The 21,827-nt window shown below is 42.3% G+C and overlaps 2 protein-coding genes across 4 annotated transcripts; both read left to right on the top strand.

Moving 5' to 3' along the window:
• Positions 1–881: 881 nt before the first annotated feature.
• Positions 882–3,534, top strand: rabif (RAB interacting factor). Of its 2 annotated transcripts, none has more exons than XM_076141386.1 (3): positions 882–965; positions 1,540–1,703; positions 2,335–3,534. In XM_076141386.1, exons 2-3 carry the CDS (start codon positions 1,548–1,550, stop codon positions 2,581–2,583), a joined length of 405 nt encoding a protein of 134 aa, XP_075997501.1. In that variant the 5' UTR covers positions 882–965; positions 1,540–1,547; the 3' UTR covers positions 2,584–3,534. The 2 variants fall into 2 exon arrangements, with proteins under 2 accessions (XP_075997501.1, XP_075997500.1); XM_076141385.1 differs by having other exon boundaries at positions 912–1,009.
• A 1,755-nt stretch (positions 3,535–5,289) lies between these two features.
• Positions 5,290–20,710, top strand: kdm5ba (lysine demethylase 5Ba). Of its 2 annotated transcripts, none has more exons than XM_076140942.1 (27): positions 5,290–5,579; positions 9,550–9,627; positions 9,851–9,973; positions 10,091–10,261; positions 10,480–10,605; positions 10,880–10,970; positions 11,078–11,217; positions 11,558–11,716; positions 11,858–11,977; positions 12,425–12,583; positions 13,025–13,206; positions 13,432–13,594; positions 13,861–13,980; positions 14,191–14,385; positions 14,667–14,848; positions 15,261–15,385; positions 15,604–15,754; positions 15,955–16,075; positions 16,293–16,648; positions 16,848–16,986; positions 17,073–17,252; positions 17,346–17,504; positions 18,171–18,602; positions 18,682–18,769; positions 18,876–19,081; positions 19,179–19,451; positions 19,572–20,710. In XM_076140942.1, the coding sequence occupies exons 1-27, from the start codon at positions 5,427–5,429 to the stop codon at positions 19,707–19,709; spliced, it is 4,530 nt and encodes a 1,509-aa protein (XP_075997057.1). In that variant the 5' UTR covers positions 5,290–5,426; the 3' UTR covers positions 19,710–20,710. The 2 variants fall into 2 exon arrangements, with proteins under 2 accessions (XP_075997057.1, XP_075997056.1); XM_076140941.1 differs by having other exon boundaries at positions 10,091–10,297.
• The last annotated feature ends 1,117 nt before the right edge of the window (positions 20,711–21,827 follow it).

Genomic DNA, 21,827 nt, shown 5'->3' with positions numbered 1-21,827 from the left:
TTTGGGTTTTTTACTCTCAAACACATAAAAAACATCTTGCACATTACATGAGAAATGACTCCCTCCTGTGTTCTTTTGCAGGAATACATTGACACGATTTGTTAAACTTACAGACTGACACTAAAATGGCAGACTGCTGGAAAATGAACCTAAAAAGCATTAACACTGCATTCTTTTACAATTTCTTTTCAGGTTGTTTTTTTTGTAAAATGTCAGCCTCGCCTTCTATAAGACTGGAAATGTGGTCATGCTGCTGTAGTGATCATTTTTTACACTGGCCTTTTATTTGTCATGTGAGATTTTTTTTGTTTTTTCAGTTTGACCTTCTGTAAAACACATTTCCATGTAAAAAAAAAAAAAAAATGCTCCATTATTTTATTCATTCTATAAACACAGTCTCTGCATTGGTACATTGTCTTCATCTGCATACATTCTTACTTTGTAACCCCCCCCCCCCAATTTGTATAAAACATTTCTGATTTTCATTTCAGAAAGGTGACTAATTATTATTTATTATTTCATCTCTTAAATTATAACTAGGTGTATGAGTCACCGCCTATATGTCGGAAGTAAGACTTAAGTTCTCTACTTATTTAAAAAAAAATCCAGTTCAACCCCTTTATCACAGACACCATGACAAGACAATATAAAATCATACAGATTCTGCACTCAATTGCTCACATTGATTTTTATTTTTTATTTTTTTTGATAATTTTATACACAGGAGGGAAGAAAAGAATATAAGACACAAAAAAGAACAAAGTAAAAACAATGAAGAGAGCAACGGTGCGAATAAGGATGTTTTTCTCGTTTTTCTGCGATAGAAACCTTACTCGCCTTATGATATGAATACCGTGATTAAAACTCGTTAGGTTAGTTTCGCATCACGCCCATCTCATCGGCACGGTTCCGTGATGGATCCAGTTCCTAGCTGCCTGTTCCTGAACGGGAGCATTTAGTGACCGGTAAAACTCAAGGCTAGCTAGCTTAGCCTAGCTATCGTTTCTTGGTAATTTAATCTTACGATGTTGTCTTATTTACCGTCATTTCCACTAGGTTACACTTTACGGAACATATCATCCGAAGTTATCTACCGTCTGTGTATTCAATGCATTTTGTTAATTGTATATTTATTTTTTTACACCTCTTAATCTGTTCTGTTAAAGTGTACAAGGCGAGTAGCGGGGTTGCTGCTTCAGGAAACATTCTAGCATCGCTCTAGTCTCATGAGGGTTCATCATCTTATTAGCTACGTTTTCGCTGAAAGTATTGATTCAGCGTGTCCAATTGCTAATGAAAAGATGATTATAAGATCGAATAGTAATAGAATATGTAGGACTTGACGTGGACTTATTTTCGTCCACTTCCGCACTACAAAGGTGTCTGAAGGGTCCCACTTCCGGTCCCCTCAGTGTTCGCTAAAGAGGAGACAGCACGCTAATGTAACACCAGATATCCTCCTTTCTGCGGGTCTGTGAGGGACACAGCGTACCGGCCGCAGGGGTGCATGTGTACTAAAGTCAATCTGCCGTTTGTCAGGGTTCGAGATGGACAACAACGAGCAGCAGACCTCCCGGCCACAGGAAGACACGGAGCGGCCCGAGCTGGTGTCTGATGACGGGAAGAACAACAAGTCCGTCCTGTGCCAGCGATGCGGGTCCAAGGTGCTGTGTCCTGGCATGGCTCTGTTTGCAGAAAAGGAGGTATGACGAGTGACATCACCAAGTTACCTCTACCAAGTAAAGCCTGTTAGATAGACAAGTCACCTTTCTGTCTGTCTGTCTGTCTGTGCCAGTATTTGTGTTGACATTTGTAATCAACATCATCTGTCCTCTCATCTGTCCTCTGTCCCCCGTGCCTAGTGGCACATAGGCTCTGACATTTGTAATGTGATGTTATATTTTCAGTTTGGTCTCATTTTGAAGAAGCTCTACATATCTATCAAAATATAGTAAAAGAAAGAAGTGTCAAAATCACATGCAAACACTTTGTCATGCGAATTTTTCTTACGTGCCCCTCTTCCATATCACAACACACACATGCATGCATTACAGAGGGGACAACTCAGGGATTCGGTGCCCCTGGAGCAGTTTGGGGGTTCGGTGCCTTGCTCAAGGGCACCCCAGCAGTGGTCTGGAGACAAACTGGCAACACTCCAGCTGCCAGTCCACTTTCTTGGTCCATACAGGGACTCGAATCGGCGACCCACCGGTTCCCCTATGGACTGAGCTACAGCCGCCCCAGTTCTAGTCCCGCCTTAGTTCTGTGCTTAAAGTGTGTATATAGTTCATTTTTCTAAGGTCAATGTCACCATGTTGTGTTTCCTCCTTCCAGCTGTTCCTGCCATCCATGAGGAAAAAGGGCAGCCCCAGCAGTCCAGAGGGCTCAGTGGACGGGGACACTCTGACCTCTCACTGGTTGGTTGATGACATGTACACTTTTGAGAACGTGGGCTTCACTAACGACGTGGGCCGCATCAAGTATCTCATCTGCGCGGACTGTGAGATTGGACCTATTGGCTGGCACTGTTTGGATGACAAGAAGAGTTTCTACGTTGCCATGGAAAGGGTGAATCATGCGTAATTAAGCATGAAGCCCAGCAGGACTCTGCACAAAACGTTGTGTTAGCAGGCTATGCATCTTTTTGTGGATTAACTCCCAGAGATGGCCCCGCCCCCCTCTTATTAAAACTAAAACTAAAAATACAGATTTGGGTGTCGTGCATACACCAATGTTCATGTTAAAAGGAGTTACTAACCCTCTCACTATACATCAGTGTGGTCTCTCGGTTGTAATAAAGGTTTCTTTCTTTCGGGAGCTCTTAATGGATGCCAGCCTACAGCTTTCCTTACTAACACTTTGTAACTTTGTATTGATTTCCCCCTTTTGTGTTTTTAGCCTTCTTTCTCGCATGCAATAAAGAAAATATCTGTAGGCTTATGCTATAACTAGATGACATAACTGTGTATATCACAAGTATGGGATCACCACCGGAGCCATTGTGCCCTGAAGAAACAGAAGTAGCCATATTGCAAACAGAATCTGGTCCCAGTCAAGCATATCTGCGTGGTCTCACATTCCCTTCTTACAGCCAATCCGATGCAGTACCCAGCTATGCAAATCCAAACCATATAAACCTTATCAAAAAATTGTTATTGTGTAACTGCTGAACATAGCCATGATATCGAAGTCCAACGAGAGGCCAAATCTACACGTGCAGGGTTTCTGGTGTCCTTGGTCCCAGGCTCCAAGGATGTGTCCTATCTGCCACTTCTGTCTGTACTTGTGTCAGTATCTATTAACTTCAGAATAATATCTGTATTTCTGTCTCTATTCAGATGTAAACCAGAGGAGGACAGAAACGTTGTCTCTAACTTAAATTATATGCTGTATTTTGATGGCTGCGTAACATTGCAGAAATAAGATGATTACTTGTTTATATTGGAAGAATGTCAGTATTGCCTAACATCTCTTGTGTGTACTGCTTTGTATGGTATGGCATCTGGGCTAATTGGATAAAAACTACATGTTAAATGTGTCCTTTACTTTGACTTTGTTTGCTGTTATGTGGCATCCATTTTGGACCTTTTTTTAATCAAAGTAGAGGGAACACAACATCACAACACAATTACAGGACAGTAATTATGATGGCAGCAGTCCAACCAAGTGTGTTTTTATTTCACAATTAACTATCAACTGGTAGTATATTGAGGTTTGTCTCGTATGCTAGATTATTGCATCAGAAATGGAAGAGAGTTGACGCTTTTTGTGGAACTCATTTAACTCCTCAGGCTTCAGCAGTATTCAATTAAGCTTAATTATCACAATTTACAAGGGAAAACTTGGCTAATGTGCTGAGATTATGTACCTGCTGGGTGTATTAACCCTTAATCACTGGTAAATGAAATGGTAATTGAGTACATAACTATATATGATTTTGGATACATTTAATGGACCTCTCCTAATATATAATTGGTTAATAATTTAGTATAAAGGCATTAAAATCTCATAACATCGAGAGAGGCTATGATAAAGCTAATTCTAAAATCCATTATAGTTAACCTGTTTTCAAGATATTGCCTTTGTAATTTCCCTTAAAAGTCACTTTCAATGTTTATAGCAAGTTTGGAGGCGATAGGAGGAATGGTGCTCTTATTCATAATAAAATGAGTCAACCAACTGTGACATAATTCAAGTTATCTTTATGGGAGGTGCTTTGGTTCCATTCATGATATTATTAACAACTCATGATGTCATTAACAACTGTGACATGCCCGGATGTTTCCATTCAACCACTATTATAATTTGGTAGTGCAAATATAACGTAAAATGTAAATTAAATGTAAAGCACCCTATGCAAATGTTGGACCCCTGTTTTTGGCAAGTTTGGAGGCGAAGGGAGGACAAGTGCTCGTTGTGATGACGTATATACATACACACGCGTACTCCAATTAGTGATATGAGTTATCGTGTGTAACATACAGTAAGTGAACAATGCAAATAGCCAATTCCAAACGGGCGGTGTTAAGTACGCGACATATTTGCACATACTTAATTTCAATGTGTCATATTAAATTATACCACGTGTGTTTTGGATTCACAATAGAAAAATGTGTAAGCTTAAATGTTTACATTAAACGTAAAAGACTCATCACATGAACCTCACACCCAATCAACGAGCTCAGCTAGTCCATTTAAAAACGAAGTGCCGGCCAGCGCGCATAGATATCCTAGGGTAAGTTCGAATACAAAACCTAGTGTACGGTCAAATACGTTTACGACTTCAGCGCAGCCGGGCGGGGTAAGAAAGAGCCAATCCAAACCGTCCATTTTGCAGAACTCATTGAACTGAGTGCACAGTCGTACCCGAGGGTGTATGAATCAAACTCACCCAGTGGCGAGCGTTTATCTGTGAGGAAACCACGGAACCAACAGGCCATATAATCCTTAAACAGGGCTGTTCTCCAAGTGTTAACTACGTAAGAGTACTCATACGTGTTTACTTCGAACGCTACACTTTTCCTGAGTGTGACAATGACATGGCGTTTCTTGTATTCATTCTTTCTCAAACACACCGTTAGCCAAATGGACAAAAAACACAGAAAGTTTGACATATTCGTGACGTAATAAGCCAGTTAAGGCTGGATTCACGTAAAATAACCATCAACACGTACGCATATTTGTCATAAAGTACGTGTTTGAGTCCCATAAGGTAGCTTAAATAATTATTAGGTGTCTACTTTCTTAAGCGGAAGTATCAGCCTTCTGTCACCCACTCCCTCCCTCCCCTCTCCAACTCGATAATTCGTCTTTGAGTTGAATGAGTGGAGAGTGACCATGATCTGAAAGACTCACACCACAAAGCGACTATATTCACCGTGTGGAACCAGTAAATATCTGTCCGGGGGCCAGAGAAAGATGCAACCATGAGTCACCCGCAGCTGAATGAGTTCATTCCGCCCCCGGAGTGCCCTGTTTTTGAGCCCAGCTGGGAGGAATTTGCCGACCCTTTTGCGTACATCAACAAAATACGACCCATCGCAGAGAAAACTGGCATCTGTAAAGTCCGCCCGCCGCCTGTGAGTACTTCTTCACACGGACTCTTATTCTTCGCTTTGCATTGTGTAATTGTAACAGTTTTAATAATTTAGCAGCTAAAGTTGTGGTTGTGGACAGGTTTCAACATGGCGGATTGCGGCTGTGAGTTGAATTGTCAGCTAGCTGGGGACGGACTGTGTTGTGTTTGCAACAACGACACACTGACTGTTCGGTCACAGACATTCCACTCACAAAAGAAATAGGAGTTAACTTCTTATCCTCGACACAAACGCACATATGGTTGTTTTCGTTAAAAGTCATTTTAGGGGAAATGTCTCTTACACATAATTCAAATAGTAAAGTTTGCGTGTATGCAAACATAATGGAAATTGTTTACAATATGAAATGCTTCCTGGACTCTGGGGCACGGAAATGATAGACGTTTAACAGAGATTTAAACAAGTTGTTAGAACACTGTTGGTAACATAGATAACGGCTGGAATAGTCCTAGATTACATTTTGGCGTATTTAGTGAGAGTTAACCCGCTAATACGTCTTTAATCTGCTGCCTGTCCTGTGTTGGCTAACGTTACGTACGTGCCCGGTGACCGTGTGTTTATGGAGAGAAAACCGTGCACTGTATTCATCTAACACGATCAGCGTCATTACGACATATATGTTGAAATTAAACTGCTTCATTCGATTATCGATAGTGTTAACTGGCCTATCTAATATAGTTTACATCCACAGATAACCGATTTATTAAGGAAATAATTCTCAAGTTATTGTTTGTTTTTGTTTGTCATTTTCCTTTTCTGATTGGATGTTGATTATTAATAGGCTGTACTTACATACGCGAGTCATATTTTTAAATACGTATTGATTCTTTTCCCACCCAGATTAAAGTGGGTTAAAACAAATCTTACATTGACCTTTTAGCTCTGCTTTTTATAATTTGGAGGAAGACAAATGCGTTGTTCAAGGGTGTGCCCACGCAGCCAGCAAATTAGATAAAGGGTAGTTTCTGCTTAAAATATATGTTACGATCACTGATGACGTACTTTTTTCATGCAGAATCAGTGTATCATTTTCAAAACATTAATGCACCGGATCAAGATTGTTGTGTTGGATGTGTTTGCCATGAAGCAGTGTGGTTTAGATGAGCTTTTAAAACTGTAAAAGCTCATTTTCACAGCTAAACATGACGGAGGAAACACATAAAAAGGGCTTTTGTGGGTGGCTGTCTGTGGTTTTTCTCATTACCTAAGAAAAAGTAGCAGATCATGGCTGAAAACGGGGCTGCCCGTTTTGAACAAAAGAAGATGTGATCAAAGATTGGGGACATGGCCTCGGTTTATCCCGGAGCTGTTGGCCTTCCTGTTTACTGGGCTTTTTTTTTTGTTACATTTGTGGTTCTTGTGCAACGAGAACGCTTCAAAGCAACAGCGTGTTTCTCACTTCGATTAAACAACCTACCTGTATTGATCCATTGGCCTTTTTACATAATAATAACAATACTACAGATTTAGAGATATTTCAGTTCATGGTGTGATGAGAGCAAATAAGTTTGAACACAAAGATAAATGAAAATATGGAGACTGTCTGACTCATTGTACAGTGCAAGCATTGTTTTGTGCACCACTGTGGCTTTATGTACCAGCATCAGAATTTTAAATGATGAGAAGGGAACAAACTCAATTAGCAATTCTAATAGGTGCAGCAGTATGTTCTTGCATGTTTTGAGGCTGCAGTTTAAGATGATTTCCTTTATTATAAATTAATTGTTGCTGTTTTTTTTTTTTATTATTGTTAATTCAAAATAATTTCAGGACAAATCAGCTTTCCAGAGCCCCAATGTGTGCAAATTGCATTTCTATTTGTCTATTTACTGAAATAATAAATAAAACAATCAGAGAATGTCAGCAACTAGTAGGCGATATTTTTTCTGTCAACACCTCACTTGTTTTGAAAATGATGTGTATTTTGATAGCAGATGCAGTGTTGGTGCATGCAGTTCTGCTTACCAGAGCAAACCTCACTGAATGGATTTTCACCAAGTCAGACCTTTGTGTTCTCATGTTTGTTTTGTTTGTGCAAAGAGGATGGCACATTTGGCCGGTACACACCCTGTGCGTGTAGTATGCGGCCTCAAGCTGTCTTCAAATGTTTTTTCTCTCTTGTAAAACCTACAATCATTTTGAAGTAGGCACTGTAACACTACCTGCTTGTGATCAGAGATTAGATTGTCTTTTATGCACAAAATGTGGTCATTTATCTCATGGATAAGTAGTTAAGTTTCAGCCACCACACTCATTTGTCTTTACACTCCCTTGGATGTCCACTCACACTCTGACCTTAATGGCCTCTAAAGTGTTATGGTCTAAGTCTAAGGTGTTTTCTTTTGGGTGGACATGCAGAGGAGTCAGCCATCCCTCTGAAGCTTCTACATCTGTTGTCATTTTGTGTCAAGACATTTGTTGTTCTAGTCCAGTTTTGTTAAAAGCTGACAGGGCAGTGACAACGCAGGTGTTATTGTCCCTGCTCTGATCAGCATTTCCATCCTTGCGAAGGCATCAAAATCTGCCCCCGAAACCCTGCACAGTTTTGCAAAAAGTCTATATTATATCTGTATTATTAATCAACTGTTTTTACTGCAAATTAAGATTTCATTTCCTCCAGCTCCAACTAAATAAATAAGCCGACCAGACTGTTATGTAACATAGATCATAATCATGGGCATTTTATCTTAGTGAGTTATAATGTGTTATGAGTATTTACTGCTATAAAAGTGTAATACATCATCACTAATGGTCCTGTACTCAAAGTTAATTAAAATGCTTACAATCAAATACCCAACAGTTCTTGTTCAAGACTTCGGCACCCTCTTTCTCTTTGCCTGTGAAACTTTTTGTTTGGATTGCAGTCACTGGTGTTGAACAGTTACTGAGTATCCACTGCAAACAAGTTCTTTGTTGTCAGTAGATCTGCCACCAGCCCCCTCAGCACATATCAGTGAAACTTGAGGTTTTTATCGTGACCTGCTTATCCTGGAAGCCCAGAGCGGTGTTGAGCCGTCAGAGAAAGTTGACATTCTCTGACATTCTCTCCAACTTTGTGTAAACTTCCCCGACTGCAGTGACAATTCTTGTAAGATGTCTTGTGACAAATGCGAAATTTGTCACCGAGAGTCTTTGAAGAAATATCACAAGTGGCCATAAATCATTTTCTCTCTTAACATGTTGGTGTTTGTTCACACAGTTCTGTAACAGGCAAAGAAGAAGGAGAATAGAAAGATGTCAGCATGCTTTGCTAAAACCATTAGCATCGTGATGATAGTTGGCTTAAGCTGAGGAAACACCAAAATACTTTCGTATGCATGCATGTGTTATTAAGTTTGACTGAGTTGTGACTATTCCCTCTAAATGATGATGATGATGACGTATAACTGAGGTTTTGGTATGCTATCATGATGTAATGAGCCTTAAGCTGACAAGAAACGTTCATCTAAAACTGAAGAATGTTAAAGAAATATAAGTGGATTTAATTGCCAATGTCATTTAATGCATTTGTGTGCAATGGATATAAGGTTTGTGTCGAGGCTATGAGTAAATATCCTCAATCTGATACTGATCACAGTTAAGTTGAGTAGCTCTCCTTTAGTCCTTGTTTACAGCATCATAGGATTTCCCTGTGTAATGAGGATCACATGATGAAAATCACGCTGACGTGATAAATGCTCCCATTTACAGGATCCATTTATGTTTCTGACTTGTTTGTTTGACCCCAATGCAGTGATTCTGCAGCGTGTAGTCATGAGTGAATACTGGCACTCCGAACATGGAAATCTACCCCTTAAACATTGCATACTGTATATTTGAATTGTTTCATTCAAGCAACCAATCGTGCACACAGAACCTTTGAGCAGACACTACATGAACATCTTCAGCAGGCAAAGTGTAACAAAAAGCCTGCATGCTTTGATTAACAAAACTGTTTTGTTTACTTTAACAGGACTGGCAGCCACCATTTGCCTGCGATGTTGACAGACTCAAATTCACACCGCGGATACAAAGGCTCAATGAGTTGGAGGTACATTCATTTACCTGTTACACGTGTATATTTTAGATGTATAACATGCAGGAAGCCAGCAGTATTTCCTACAGGTTGCATTATATTTTTATCCTTTGATTAGAATATGAAATTATTGTTGCTTTGTAACTGTTTCTCAAAAATCACATAACAAATTGCAAGCGTGGTCCTAAACTGAGATTTGTACAAAGCATTAAGGTTTTCTTTCCTACCCTGGCTTTAGGCTCAGACCAGAGTTAAACTCAACTTTCTGGATCAAATAGCAAAGTTCTGGGAGCTTCAAGGCTGCACTCTGAAAATCCCTCACGTGGAAAGGAAGATTTTGGATCTGTACCAGCTGAATACGGTATCTGCCTCATTTTAGATCTCTAAATCTTCAAAGAAATAATAGCGTGACATTTCAACCTGTGGCGCTATTATGCACACAAAGCCCACTTAAAAATATTTTGTTTCTCTTTCCAAGCTGGTAAATGAAGAGGGAGGCTTTGATGCAGTCTGCAGAGAGCGGCGTTGGACTAAGATATCTGTCAAAATGGGCTTCGCTCCTGGGAAGGCTATTGGCTCTCATCTGCGGGCTCACTATGAGAGGATCCTCTACCCATACAACCTGTTTCAGACCGGATCCAATCTACCTGTACGTCCTAACTCCCGTATTTGTCTTTACCCAGAGGTGTGTTTGTATTATATTTGCATATTCAGTATCTATAAGACAAATGTTTGAGTCGCATGGATTGTTCTTTGTTGTTGTCATTTGTTGCATCTTAAATTCACCACATAGTTTTTAGTCAACCAGTGCATTATTAAGTGACAAGACCGTTATTTGTTAATACATGGGTCAACTTCTCGCTGCAGGAGGCGACCTTGACCAACGACACTAAAGACAAGGAGTACACGCCCCACGACCTCCCCCAACGCCAATCTGTGCAGCCCCAGGAGATCTGCACCATCGCTCGCCGCGCCAAACGGATGCGATCGGAAGTGAGTCTGCTCTCTGACGCCGTCTCTCGATTTCCAGATGTTTCTGCATGTTTGGGTTTGGAGCTTTGATTAAATTGACGCTTACAACCTGAGAATGTTCAGTTTCAGGTCTGCAGGGGGATTTCTCATCTGTCACCTTTTACATCAACAAGAGATGAATTTACATTTTATGTTGAAGGTGGCGGAAGATATGATGCTGCAGGAAGTGACCTAGAACTGGGGATCTGGTTCTCACTTTAACTCTTTATTTCTCTCTCTCCTTTGATGATGGCAGAGACGTATTAAAAGTGAACCAGGTGAAGATTGCAAGCCTCGGCCCAATCTCAGGAGGAGGATGGGACCCTGTGCTGCCAAGTCAGAGCCAAGTAAGCACAGAGACGATCGATCACATCGCTGTTTTGCTTAAAAATTAGCGTCTAATGATTTCTCGAAATGCAAATTCCTCTGTTGAGCATTCGTCCTTGTGTTTCAGTGAGAATGGCAGTGGCTGAGATAAAGCAAGAGATAAAGGAAGAGATACCGCACGCCCTACCAATACCCATGCCACATGACGAGCTCATAGATTATGGGGAAGCGACATTGAATAACATAAACAAACCAGCAGGGAGTAAGGTAAGACAAGGTTGACAACCATCCTTTCATCACCACACTCACAATACTGTTCAAACAGATGGCATTTTGTACCCCAACACTTGCTTTTCAGATGCATGAAGTTTTGCTGCTCCATCTTGCTGAACTCTTACAACCTTTTGACTTTTTTATTATATTAAATATTAAACCCGTAAATCTAAAAATCCAAAGAGTAACCCCATAAGGAGATAAATCCTCCCTCACTGATAAAGTTTAAGAGCTGAACTCACTTTTCACATAAATGCCAGGTAGAGAACCTTATGTGGTGAGTCAGGGATCCCAAAGTCGGGTTTCAGTATTCCCCCCTCTGCTCTCTTCTCAGGTGGAGCAGTACATGTGCCTGGTCTGTGGCAGTGGTAGTGCAGAGGACCGTCTGCTATTGTGTGATGGCTGCGATGACAGCTACCACACCTTCTGTCTGATCCCCCCTCTCCACGATGTCCCCAAAGGCGACTGGAGGTGTCCCAAGTGCCTGGCGCAGGTGAGCTTGTTCCCCACCACACCCTCAACCCTCAGGGGAAGCCAGCTCATTATTGTCTGGTGTTGTAACCATCCTTGTGGATACTAACCACAAATTTCCCTTTTTTGGTTTTGTAATTTATGTATTTCTTTCTTTTTATAGGAATGCGGCAAACCTCCTGTTGCATTTGGCTTTGAGCAGGCTAGCAGGAACTACACCCTGCAAGCTTTTGGAGACATGGCTGACTCCTTCAAATCCGACTATTTCAACATGCCAGTTCATGTGAGCATTGCACCGGTTGTTAACACACATCCCTGTCTTTTTCTAATGTTTTAATGTGGGGTGCCGCAAGGTTGTAGTCTGGGGCCACTTTTGTTCTAATGTGTATTTGCTTAAGATTGGCGTGTATCTTTTGTTTCTGTGGTATTTCATAATTGTTCAGTTGTTATGATATCCTTTTATACTTGCCAGCCATTTGCCTGGCGGTTTGCTGATGATAACAGGATTTGTCACAATGTGGCTAGTTATAGTTTTGGCTTCATAATGTCAGATTTACTAATTGTCCTTGAACCGCAGTGGATTTGTGCGGTTCAAGTAAGCCTTTGTCTTACCAAGTGCCTTCCCTGAGCAGATCAGGGTAGCAGACACAAAAGTCTTCATATAAATCACTTGTACATTATAAAATGGCTTTTCATTACATCATCCACTGCATCTATTTTTGTGTGTTAGATGGTTCCTACTGAGCTGGTGGAGAAGGAGTTCTGGCGTTTAGTCAGCACCATCGAGGAGGACGTCACCGTAGAATATGGGGCAGACATCGCCTCCAAGGAGTTTGGAAGTGGCTTCCCTGTCAAGAACGGCCATTTTGAAGTTACTCCTGAGGATGAGGTACAGTCTTACTTGTTGGTATGAGGATGGTGTGGTGTACTAGTTTCTTAACTAACTGCTTTGAACACGGACGTTACCGGAAAGTATACTGATATGTAAACTAGCCTTGACCCAATTTTAGAACCCTCAAGGGATTATCCAAAACAGTTACAGTCGGTCTATCTAACCTCCAAAGATTACATATTTAAATTTTCGTCATTAGAGGTATTATGAAACAGACTCCACAGAGAACCTTAACATTTTTCAAACCGACTTTCAGTGTTTCACAAAGGCAGAGTTGGTACTTAAATCGATAGCTGGAAAAAATTGGACCGAGTGACAAATGGACTCTTTTGTGTTGGTGTTTTTGTTTGTGATCACCTTTGCCGGTGCCAGCTGGACAGCTCTGTGCGTGTGACTGATAGTAGAGCAGAGTGTTGAGACCTGTTTCTGACCCCGCAGCATTACCTGAGCAGCGGCTGGAACCTGAACAACATGCCAGTACTGGATTCCTCCGTGCTCACTCACATTACGGCCGACATCTGTGGAATGAAGTTACCTTGGCTTTATGTGGGCATGTGCTTCTCCTCCTTCTGTTGGCACATTGAGGACCACTGGAGCTATTCCATAAACTACCTGCACTGGTACACTGCACTTTCACTAACCTGAGTTTAATATGTTTTAGAGGGATTTTAATGTCGGCAGCCTCCTCGATTGATTAACTGTCGGCGATTTTTGCAACTTTTTATCAGAAAATACCTGTAGTGTCAGACCAGCATTCACGCTATTAATATACAGAATATTATTTTAGAGTATAGCTGTAGTTGCTGCGTGAGTGTTTTTCTATAAATCTTTGTCCCTGTGTGCAGGGGGGAGCCGAAGACTTGGTATGGGGCCCCAGGCTATGCTGCAGAGCACCTCGAGGGAGTCATGAAGAAATTGGCCCCTGAGCTGTTCCAGTCCCAGCCGGACCTCCTCCACCAGCTGGTCACCATCATGAACCCCAACACCCTGATGAACAACGGCGTTCCGGTAAAGTTGAATCATAAATTATTAGTTATGAGTACACATCAGGGGAAACTCATAAATTAATCTGTTTTTGAAATAGAACTGATTATGAAATAGAGCATGTTGTCAACTATGGTAAGGTTAATAAATGAAATACAAAATGCCTAATTTTTTCTTAAAAATATGAAGTTGCTTAAATGTCACACATCAATACTGACATTGAAAGTACAGTGCACCAAGAAATAAGTTGTGGTTTGTAATTTTTGATTTCTTATCAAACCGTTATCCAGATCTATCGAACCAACCAGTGTGCAGGCGAGTTTGTCATCACTTTCCCCAGAGCGTACCACAGTGGCTTCAACCAGGGCTTCAACTTTGCTGAAGCTGTCAACTTTTGTACCATGGACTGGGTAAGGAAAGGGTTTGCATTTAACTGCACAATACCAGCCATCTTGTGTACTTCTGTGGATGTAACAGTAACTGAAAGACCCAGACACATTCATGGCAAAGGCATGTTGTAGAAACAGATCCTCTGCTAAACCAGAGTACTAACTTTTGGTTCTTTACCCCTGAACTGGATGACATGATGATGACATGATTGATTTTCTTTCTTTTGGCAGATGCCCATTGGCCGCAATTGTGTGGAACACTATCGCCAGCTGAGTAGATACTGTGTCTTCTCCCATGACGAGATGGTGTGTAACATGGCGTTCAAAGCCGAGTCCATGGAGATCGACCTGGCATCAGCAGTGCAGAAGGAGATGATGGTCATGGTCCAGAAAGAACAGGACCTCAGGGAGAAGGTTAACAACATGGTGAGCACTTCCTGTCTGACGGACCCATTCAGTGCAAGATGTAGTATCTATATATTGAGCACATACTGTACAGCGATAACAAGATGGAGGAAAAGTGACACCAGTGTGCCTGCTACCAGCTTGAGGCCAGCGTAAGGAAACACCCCAGTGAGATACACTAATCCTTCACGCTACATAAGATAACACAAGATCTAAATTAAACAAGGATATCTCTGCACATTGTGTCCTGCTTCCGCTTCTCCGCCTCCCCAACCCCGCTCACGTTGAATTTGTGTCCCCAGGGTGTGGTCCAGTCTAAGCAAGTCGATTACGAGCTCCTACAAGATGAGGAGCGGCAGTGCTACAAGTGTCGCACCACCTGCTACCTGTCTGGCATCGCCTGTCCCTGCAGCCCCGGCAAGCTGGTGTGTCTGCACCACACCCGGGACCTCTGCTCCTGCCCTCTTGGCAACCGAACACTCCAGTGAGTCCCCACACTCTTCAGTAACCATGACAACCAAACATTTTTCAATTTGAATGGGACTTGGGTGTCTTTGGGCGTCGCCAAAGGCTGCAAAAAACCTAAGAGGACCCTTTTTTGTTATGTTTCAGGTTTATATACATTATCAGAAAATGTGATGATCGTGATGTGATGATGTGATTCTAAATGATAACCCTGTCCGACACCATCGTACTTAAAGCATCACCTGAAGCCGCATTCTGAGAAATCTCAGATCGGAAGAGCAGAAGAGGAAACTTTGTTTACATGTTTAACTTAATTTAGAAGTAGAATGACAAAGCGAGTCTTCTTTCTGCACATTTATCTGTGCAGAAAAGCGATTTCAGTTTGAAAAAGAGTTATTCATCTCCTCATTATCTGTGTCTTCCCCCTGCAGTTACAAGTTTACACTGGATGAGTTGTATCCCATGATGGCAGCCGTCAAGCTGCGGGCAGAATCCTACAGAGACTGGCTCTGTAATGTCCAGGACATACTGGAGCACAAGGACGTCAAGAAAAGAGGTTAGAAGCGAAAGCAGTAAATGTCTTGATTAGTTTGTGACTTGTTATCTCATTTGCACAATCTGAAGGTTCTTTGTATTGTTTTTATATGGATGAACATAAACTACCCCTTAATACTAAGTTATGTATTGCTGATACAAATGTAACACACGTGCGTTTGATTGGATTGTACGGAGCAGGGATTTGTAAAGAGTCTGTGCTGCTGTCACTTTGGTCAGGCTTGGAGGAGCTCCACAGTCTGGTGGAGCTGGCAGAAGTGGGATCGTTCCCACAGCCCAGCCTCGTGGATCAGTTACGCACAGTCACTGTCGAGGCTGAGAGGTGTGCAGCGATGGCACAGCAGCTCCTCAACGGGAAGCGACAGACGAGGTACTGAATAGGACTTGACCCGTTGACCCCTACATTACTGAAAGATGATGGTTCCTACTGCCTCTTATTCTAACATCAAGATACATTTACTGTTTGGATACTACTTATACAGTATATTTTTTTAGTTTAGCGGTGACATGAATCTTTGACTTATTGGCTGTTAACTGTCAGTGATTGATGTTTGTCTGTGTTTTTTGCAGGTATCGCTCTGGAGGAGGGAAGTCTCAAAGCCAGAACGAGCTGACGGTGGAGGAGCTGAGGTCTTTTGTCAAGCAGTTGGACAGCCTGCCGTGTAACATCCGACAAGCTCCTTTACTAAAGGTTAATGAGCCTAGATAGTAGCTGCTGCACATGACTTGTTTTTTGTCAGCTCTGCCACAAAGAGAAGCAGTGAAGTGTGGTGAAGTCTTGCCATATCTGTACGTCTGTCATGACAGAGAAACTAAGGCTTGGGATTAGAGCGAAGTTGCTGAGTTTGGATGATGTGTTGTAGTGTTTAAATGTCAGGCCCCTAATGGTTTTTGAAATAAATCTCCAGGACCTTCTGACCCGGGTGGACGACTTCCGGCAGCGCAGTGAGCAGCTCCTCTCTGACGACTCGCCCAGCCCACAGGAGCTGCAGGACCTGCTGGATGTGAGCTTGGGCCTGGACGTGGAGCTGCCACAGTTGCCTCTGCTGAGAGAGCGACTGGAGCAGGCTCGCTGGCTGGAGGGCGTGCAGCAGGCCAGCAGCAGGCCCGACAGCCTCTGTCTGGACACCATGAGGAGGCTGATAGACCAGGGTGTAGGCTTGGCCCCTCACAGTTCTGTGGAAAGAGCCATGGCCCGTCTACAGGAGCTGCTGACGGTGTCGGAGCAGTGGGAGGAGCGGGTGCTCAACCTCATGGAGGCCAGGTGAGGATACGGAGCAGCGCAACACTAACGTCTTGTTTGAATGTTCCTTGTTTCCCGATCATGGCTGACGCACACATTGTACAACCCCAGACTCAGAATGTCGAAGCCAGCACTTTAATCTGCTCTGTCTGTAAAATCTACAATGCATTACTTTTTCCTTGAGATGCAATTCTGATTCAGATGTCATGTGGCTTCACAGGCCGTACCACAGCATAGAGACTCTGGAGGCTGCTCTACAAGAAGTGGAAAACATCCCAGCTTATCTGCCCAACTGTCTGCAGCTGAAGGACATTGTGGTCAAAGCGGAAGATTGGCTGCATGAAGTGGAGACACTGCAGGTAAGATATGTTCTTCATTTTCTTGTCACTGATGTCTTGACAGGAGGCGGTTCTGTGTGGATTGCAAACCTGTTGTGTGCTTGCAGCTTGGTGGACGTATTCCCGTGCTGGACAGCCTGTCCGAGCTGGTCGTAAGAGCAGAGGGCATCCCAGTGCGGCTGGACCCCCTTAACCGACTGGAGGCCCTCATCAGTGACGTGCAGACCTGGAAGGAGAGCGCAGCAAAGACATTCCTACTGAAGAACTCTCCCTACTCTCTACTTGAGGTAATCAAACAAGCATTTTGAGCAGTGATTGTTCATGTCAAATGGTTTTGTTAGGATCAATGAATAATGTGAGTTCAACTTCCATGTTTTCAGGTGCTTTGCCCAAGATGTGAAGTAGGGACCGGACACCAGAGGTCCAAGTCCAAGAAGGCAAAAGACACTCCTCCAATCAGCAAAAGAGCCTTGGCTAAGCTGGACTGTCTAAGTGATGTGGATCGAGCTCTCTCTGAGAGCAAGGACTCTGCCTCCGCTGTGCGTTCACTTCATTATCTGTTCTTTCCTAAAGCATGAAGTAGATTCATATTGTAATTAGCACCTCATGATTCATAATTTATTGCATATTAAACGTTTTGGGATTTGCCTTCCAAGATGTGCTGAAACTTGCAAATCATATATTTCCCAAATTCCAGGAAAACGAGGTATAGTCAAATAAACAAATCAACTAGAAAACATGTTGCTATGACAGCAGTGCTTATTTACATTCCAAATGTGCTACAAGATGGTAACATGTTGAACAGGTTGAACAGAAGTAGCTTAACTGAAATGTTTAGGTGAACTACAACAAACGCTCTATATAGACACAAGATTTGAGTTCTTTGTCTTCTATGTCATCACCATAATGAAGGCTGAGAAAGGGTTAATGAGCAGAAATAGCAAACAAAAAGAATGTAATGTCTTTTTGGGTAAAATGTTCTCTACTAACTAATTTGATATCCTGTGAGTAAATGTTGCTGAGAGGCTAAAAGCAGCAGAAGAAAGCCACTTAACTCTGTGCTGCATTAGCCGCAAAGCCTCAAAAGGCCTTCAGATCCCCGGCAGGAGGAACAACAGCAGTAATTCCAGTTAATTACACAGAGAATGAGATGATAGACTTTGATTAATGCACTGACTTTCCCCTTTAATCTTCTCCCTTCACAGATGGCCACACTCGCTGAGGTCCACCAAAAGGAGATGGAGCTCCTACTGGCTCTGAGAGCTTCAAACGAGTCCAAGCTTCTTCCTGCTGAAAACTGTTGTGCACTTAGCGTGTGTGTTTGCCAAAAGGCACCTTCGGGCGCCATGGTGCAGTGCGAGCTCTGTCGAGACGTTTACCACCACGGCTGCATCGGGACAACGGCGGACCTCCAGCCCGGCCACGCCTGGCTTTGCCCGCTTTGCCAGCGCTCGAGGAAGCCGCCTCTGGATAAAGTTCTGCCTCTGCTGGCCTCGCTGCAGAGGATCCGGGTCCGGCTGCCTGAAGGAGACGCCCTGCGCTTCCTTATTGAGCGGACGGTGCGCTGGCAGCACAGAGTCCAGCAGGCCTGCGCTGACGGAATGCTGGAGAGTGTGTCAAAGGCAGCCAACGGAAAAGTGCGTCATCACACCTCAGATAATGTCGGGGTTCAGCCCCTGCAAGCTTTCACTTATTGATTCTTAATTATTCTTTCAGGGAAGAGTTTGGCCCAGGATATCATCACATCCGACTCAGGAAACAAAAACCTCTTTTTACACAGAGCACATGTCTATTCCTCTCCAGGGTCAGTGTTTAAACCTTTGAAGCATTTTGCATTCAAACATGCTTTGCACATACATGCACGGTTGTCAGTTTCACCTCTAAACCCTCTTCATCTCCTCTTGCCTCAGGTCTTGGTCCTGAGCTGGAGGAACTGATGGTGGAGGGATTCCTGCTTCAGGTCACCCTACCTGAGACTGAGCAGCTGTACAGATATTTGCTCTACAAACTGGCGCCCTTGCCCTCACAAAGCCCCCCTTGTGGGAAAAGCACAGACGACGAGGAAGAGGAGGAAGAGGAGCACCCGTCTCCGAGAGAGAGCGCCCACCATGTCAAAGTAACGATAATTGAACCTGAATTAAAGCAAAGCAATTTGCTTTATACCAGTTTATACTTTTATCAATATTTAACGTTTCCGGTCTTGCTGTTTTCAGAATGGACTTTCCAGTATCAAAAAGGAAACGGTGAACGGCAAAAGGACCAAGCGGCGCAAGGACAGCTCCGACAGCTCGGATCAGCATAAGGAGAAAGCCAAGAAGTCTCGCAAGAAGAAGTGCAAGAAAAGCAGAGAGAGGAGCGAGAGGAGCGAGGAGGCGAAGAGTAGCTGCTCTCCCTCCAACTCATCCTCTGACCACTTGCCGTCGGACTCGGAGGAGGACTTCTCACTGTGTGCCGCACCGTGGTGCAGAGAGCCAGAGGGTGATGAGGTCAGTTTTAGATCAATCCATCATTTATATCCCTCTCATATTTACAGTCAAATCTGATCAATGGTGCTTTGGTCCAGCAGCATCTCATTTTTCTTTTCCTCGTGTCGCTGTATTTCTCAGGTGAACTGGGTCCAATGTGATGGCAACTGCAACCAGTGGTTCCACCAGGTGTGTGTAGGAGTGTCTGCCGAGCGAGCAGAGAAGGAGGACTATGTTTGCATAAGCTGCACACAGCCAGACTATGACAGAGGAAAATGAAGACCAAACGTCCACTTTGAAGGATCAGCAGTTTTCTGTCGTTGGCCACAGCACTAGAGTGCACCCATGAACTCTGTCCCCGGTGGCTTTGCCCTTTACCTTCTGGCTTGTCCTTAGTGAAAATGGTGCTATTTACTTTTTTCCGGAGTTACAAAAGCCTTCTGTCACTGTTTTTGTCACGGCGGCTGGGTTTTTTTTTTTTTTTTTTTTCTTCCTTCAGCCAATCAACTAATCTTTCTGAAAACTTTTTCAAGACCTTGATGCAGACAAACAAAATGGCAAAACGTTCCAAGAACCAACAGCGCAGGGATTTTTCAACCAAATAAAAATCTATTTGACGTCACATTTTAAAACTGTTTTATACATGCATCTGAACAATGTGAAACTTATCTTTCTCTTGTAGAGTAAATATTATTTATCTGAGCAATAACTGAATCCATGAAGTTCAGTTTTGACATGAGCTATATTTGTGCTTAGAAATTCTTTGATAGAATGCCTTCTTGAAGCAAAAACTTACCCTAAAGACTTCACTTTATGAATCCTATGATATTACACAGTTCAGTCCATTATTGTGAACAGGGATAACTCTTAAAGAATCACAAACCAGAGAGCAAAGACAATATTTTTCAGCTTGTGGGCCTAAATGTGCTTTTGATTAAAGTGCAGTCTGCACCTTTGTTTATTTTTTTGCCCGTAACCCTTCAAATCCGTGTCAAGTCTCCTTTCAGCTCAAAATCCATAATACTTTTGCTTTGGTTAAGACTTGGTGTTCACAGAATAAGAATGAGCTGTCCGACGTCAAAGGAATGTAAATTTTGGTTTAGGGTGGATTTTCCCTTTACAGTTTAGGACAATAATGTTGTGTTGGACTTAGATTTAACACAGACTGTATGATTTTTTTTTTGCCACGGGTATATGTCGTTTTTTTCTGCTCCTTTGGGTAAATAATATAATTCATATGTTGCGGTTTGCATTATAAAATAAAAATGTTTGTTCCCATAGCGATGAGCTCTTCAATCCATATATAGTTTATTTTGAGAAATTATAGTCTACAATGATTCTTAGAAAAGCTGTGTTTTAATATGGCATTTCTGTTGAACTTACTAAAGAGGTTTCTGTGAACTGGGCTCATGATGGAGTTATTAAGTGACAAAATTTTAAGGTATTGTATTTTTTTGTTTTGCTTTTTGCACCCCTTTCTTTGCAAAGAGGCTGAAGCATGGACAGTTAACATATCCTCTATCCTCAAATTTCCCCATTTGCATTAATAGTTTCATTAGCAATTGAGATTACTATTCACATATCAGTACATTATCGTCACAAATATCCCCATTGTAGACGCTCAGACAGTCAATCACATTTTGGACAGGCAGAATGTCTTTCACCTCCCTAAAGACATAAATCTGTCCCACTACATGGAGCAACTAATAAAACCAAGAATTTCAGTACAAACTAAGCCCTTTTGATAAACATAAGCCATGTCCTTTTCATCCCGCAGTATCAGTCTGTACCCCTGCATCTACTCAGGCCATCTTTGTGCCGATGAAGATGAAAAATGGAGGTCTGTATTTGGACGGAGGGACAGCTGCTCTATTTAACATCGCGTGGTATCCCAGCAACCAAATAAGGCTAGTTTCTTAAAGTGAAGCCTCACATTAAGAATAGATTGTATCTAAACTGTAGGAAAATGGAGGGAAAAAATTACCTCTGACATGAAACCACATTATGTTACCACATCCTCCATTAAATCTGTTAAGGAAGAACGTTGTGTCAGCAGTTAACAGTTGTTCAAAACTCCCGGTATTTTCTCTTAATATGTAGTAAATATATTATTAATATAACCAGTCTGGCATTTAAGATAATATTTTCTATAAATCTCATCACCTCAAATCGGTTACAAATATTCATGATTCAGTAATACGCTTAAACGACATCTTGGATTAGTACCTCGTGAATATTCATGATTTCCGGTTTACCCACAGAAAAATCATTCGCCTCCCGCCTGCGTAAATATTTCCCACCCGAGATTCGACAATAAGGCGGGCGGTTCAAAAGTATTCGCAACCAATAGAAAGAAGTGTAAGGGAACTCCACCAACATTAGATAGCCTAGGAATAC

The sequence above is a fragment of the Genypterus blacodes genome, unplaced genomic scaffold (assembly GCF_046128005.1).
Source record: "Genypterus blacodes isolate CSIRO-AG114 ecotype Tasmania unplaced genomic scaffold, CSIRO-AGI_Gbla_v1 ptg000017l_1, whole genome shotgun sequence".
Taxonomy (NCBI): Eukaryota; Metazoa; Chordata; class Actinopteri; order Ophidiiformes; family Ophidiidae; genus Genypterus; species Genypterus blacodes.
Note: the sequence above shows the minus strand (reverse complement) of the source record. Positions and strands in the feature narration are given on the sequence as shown.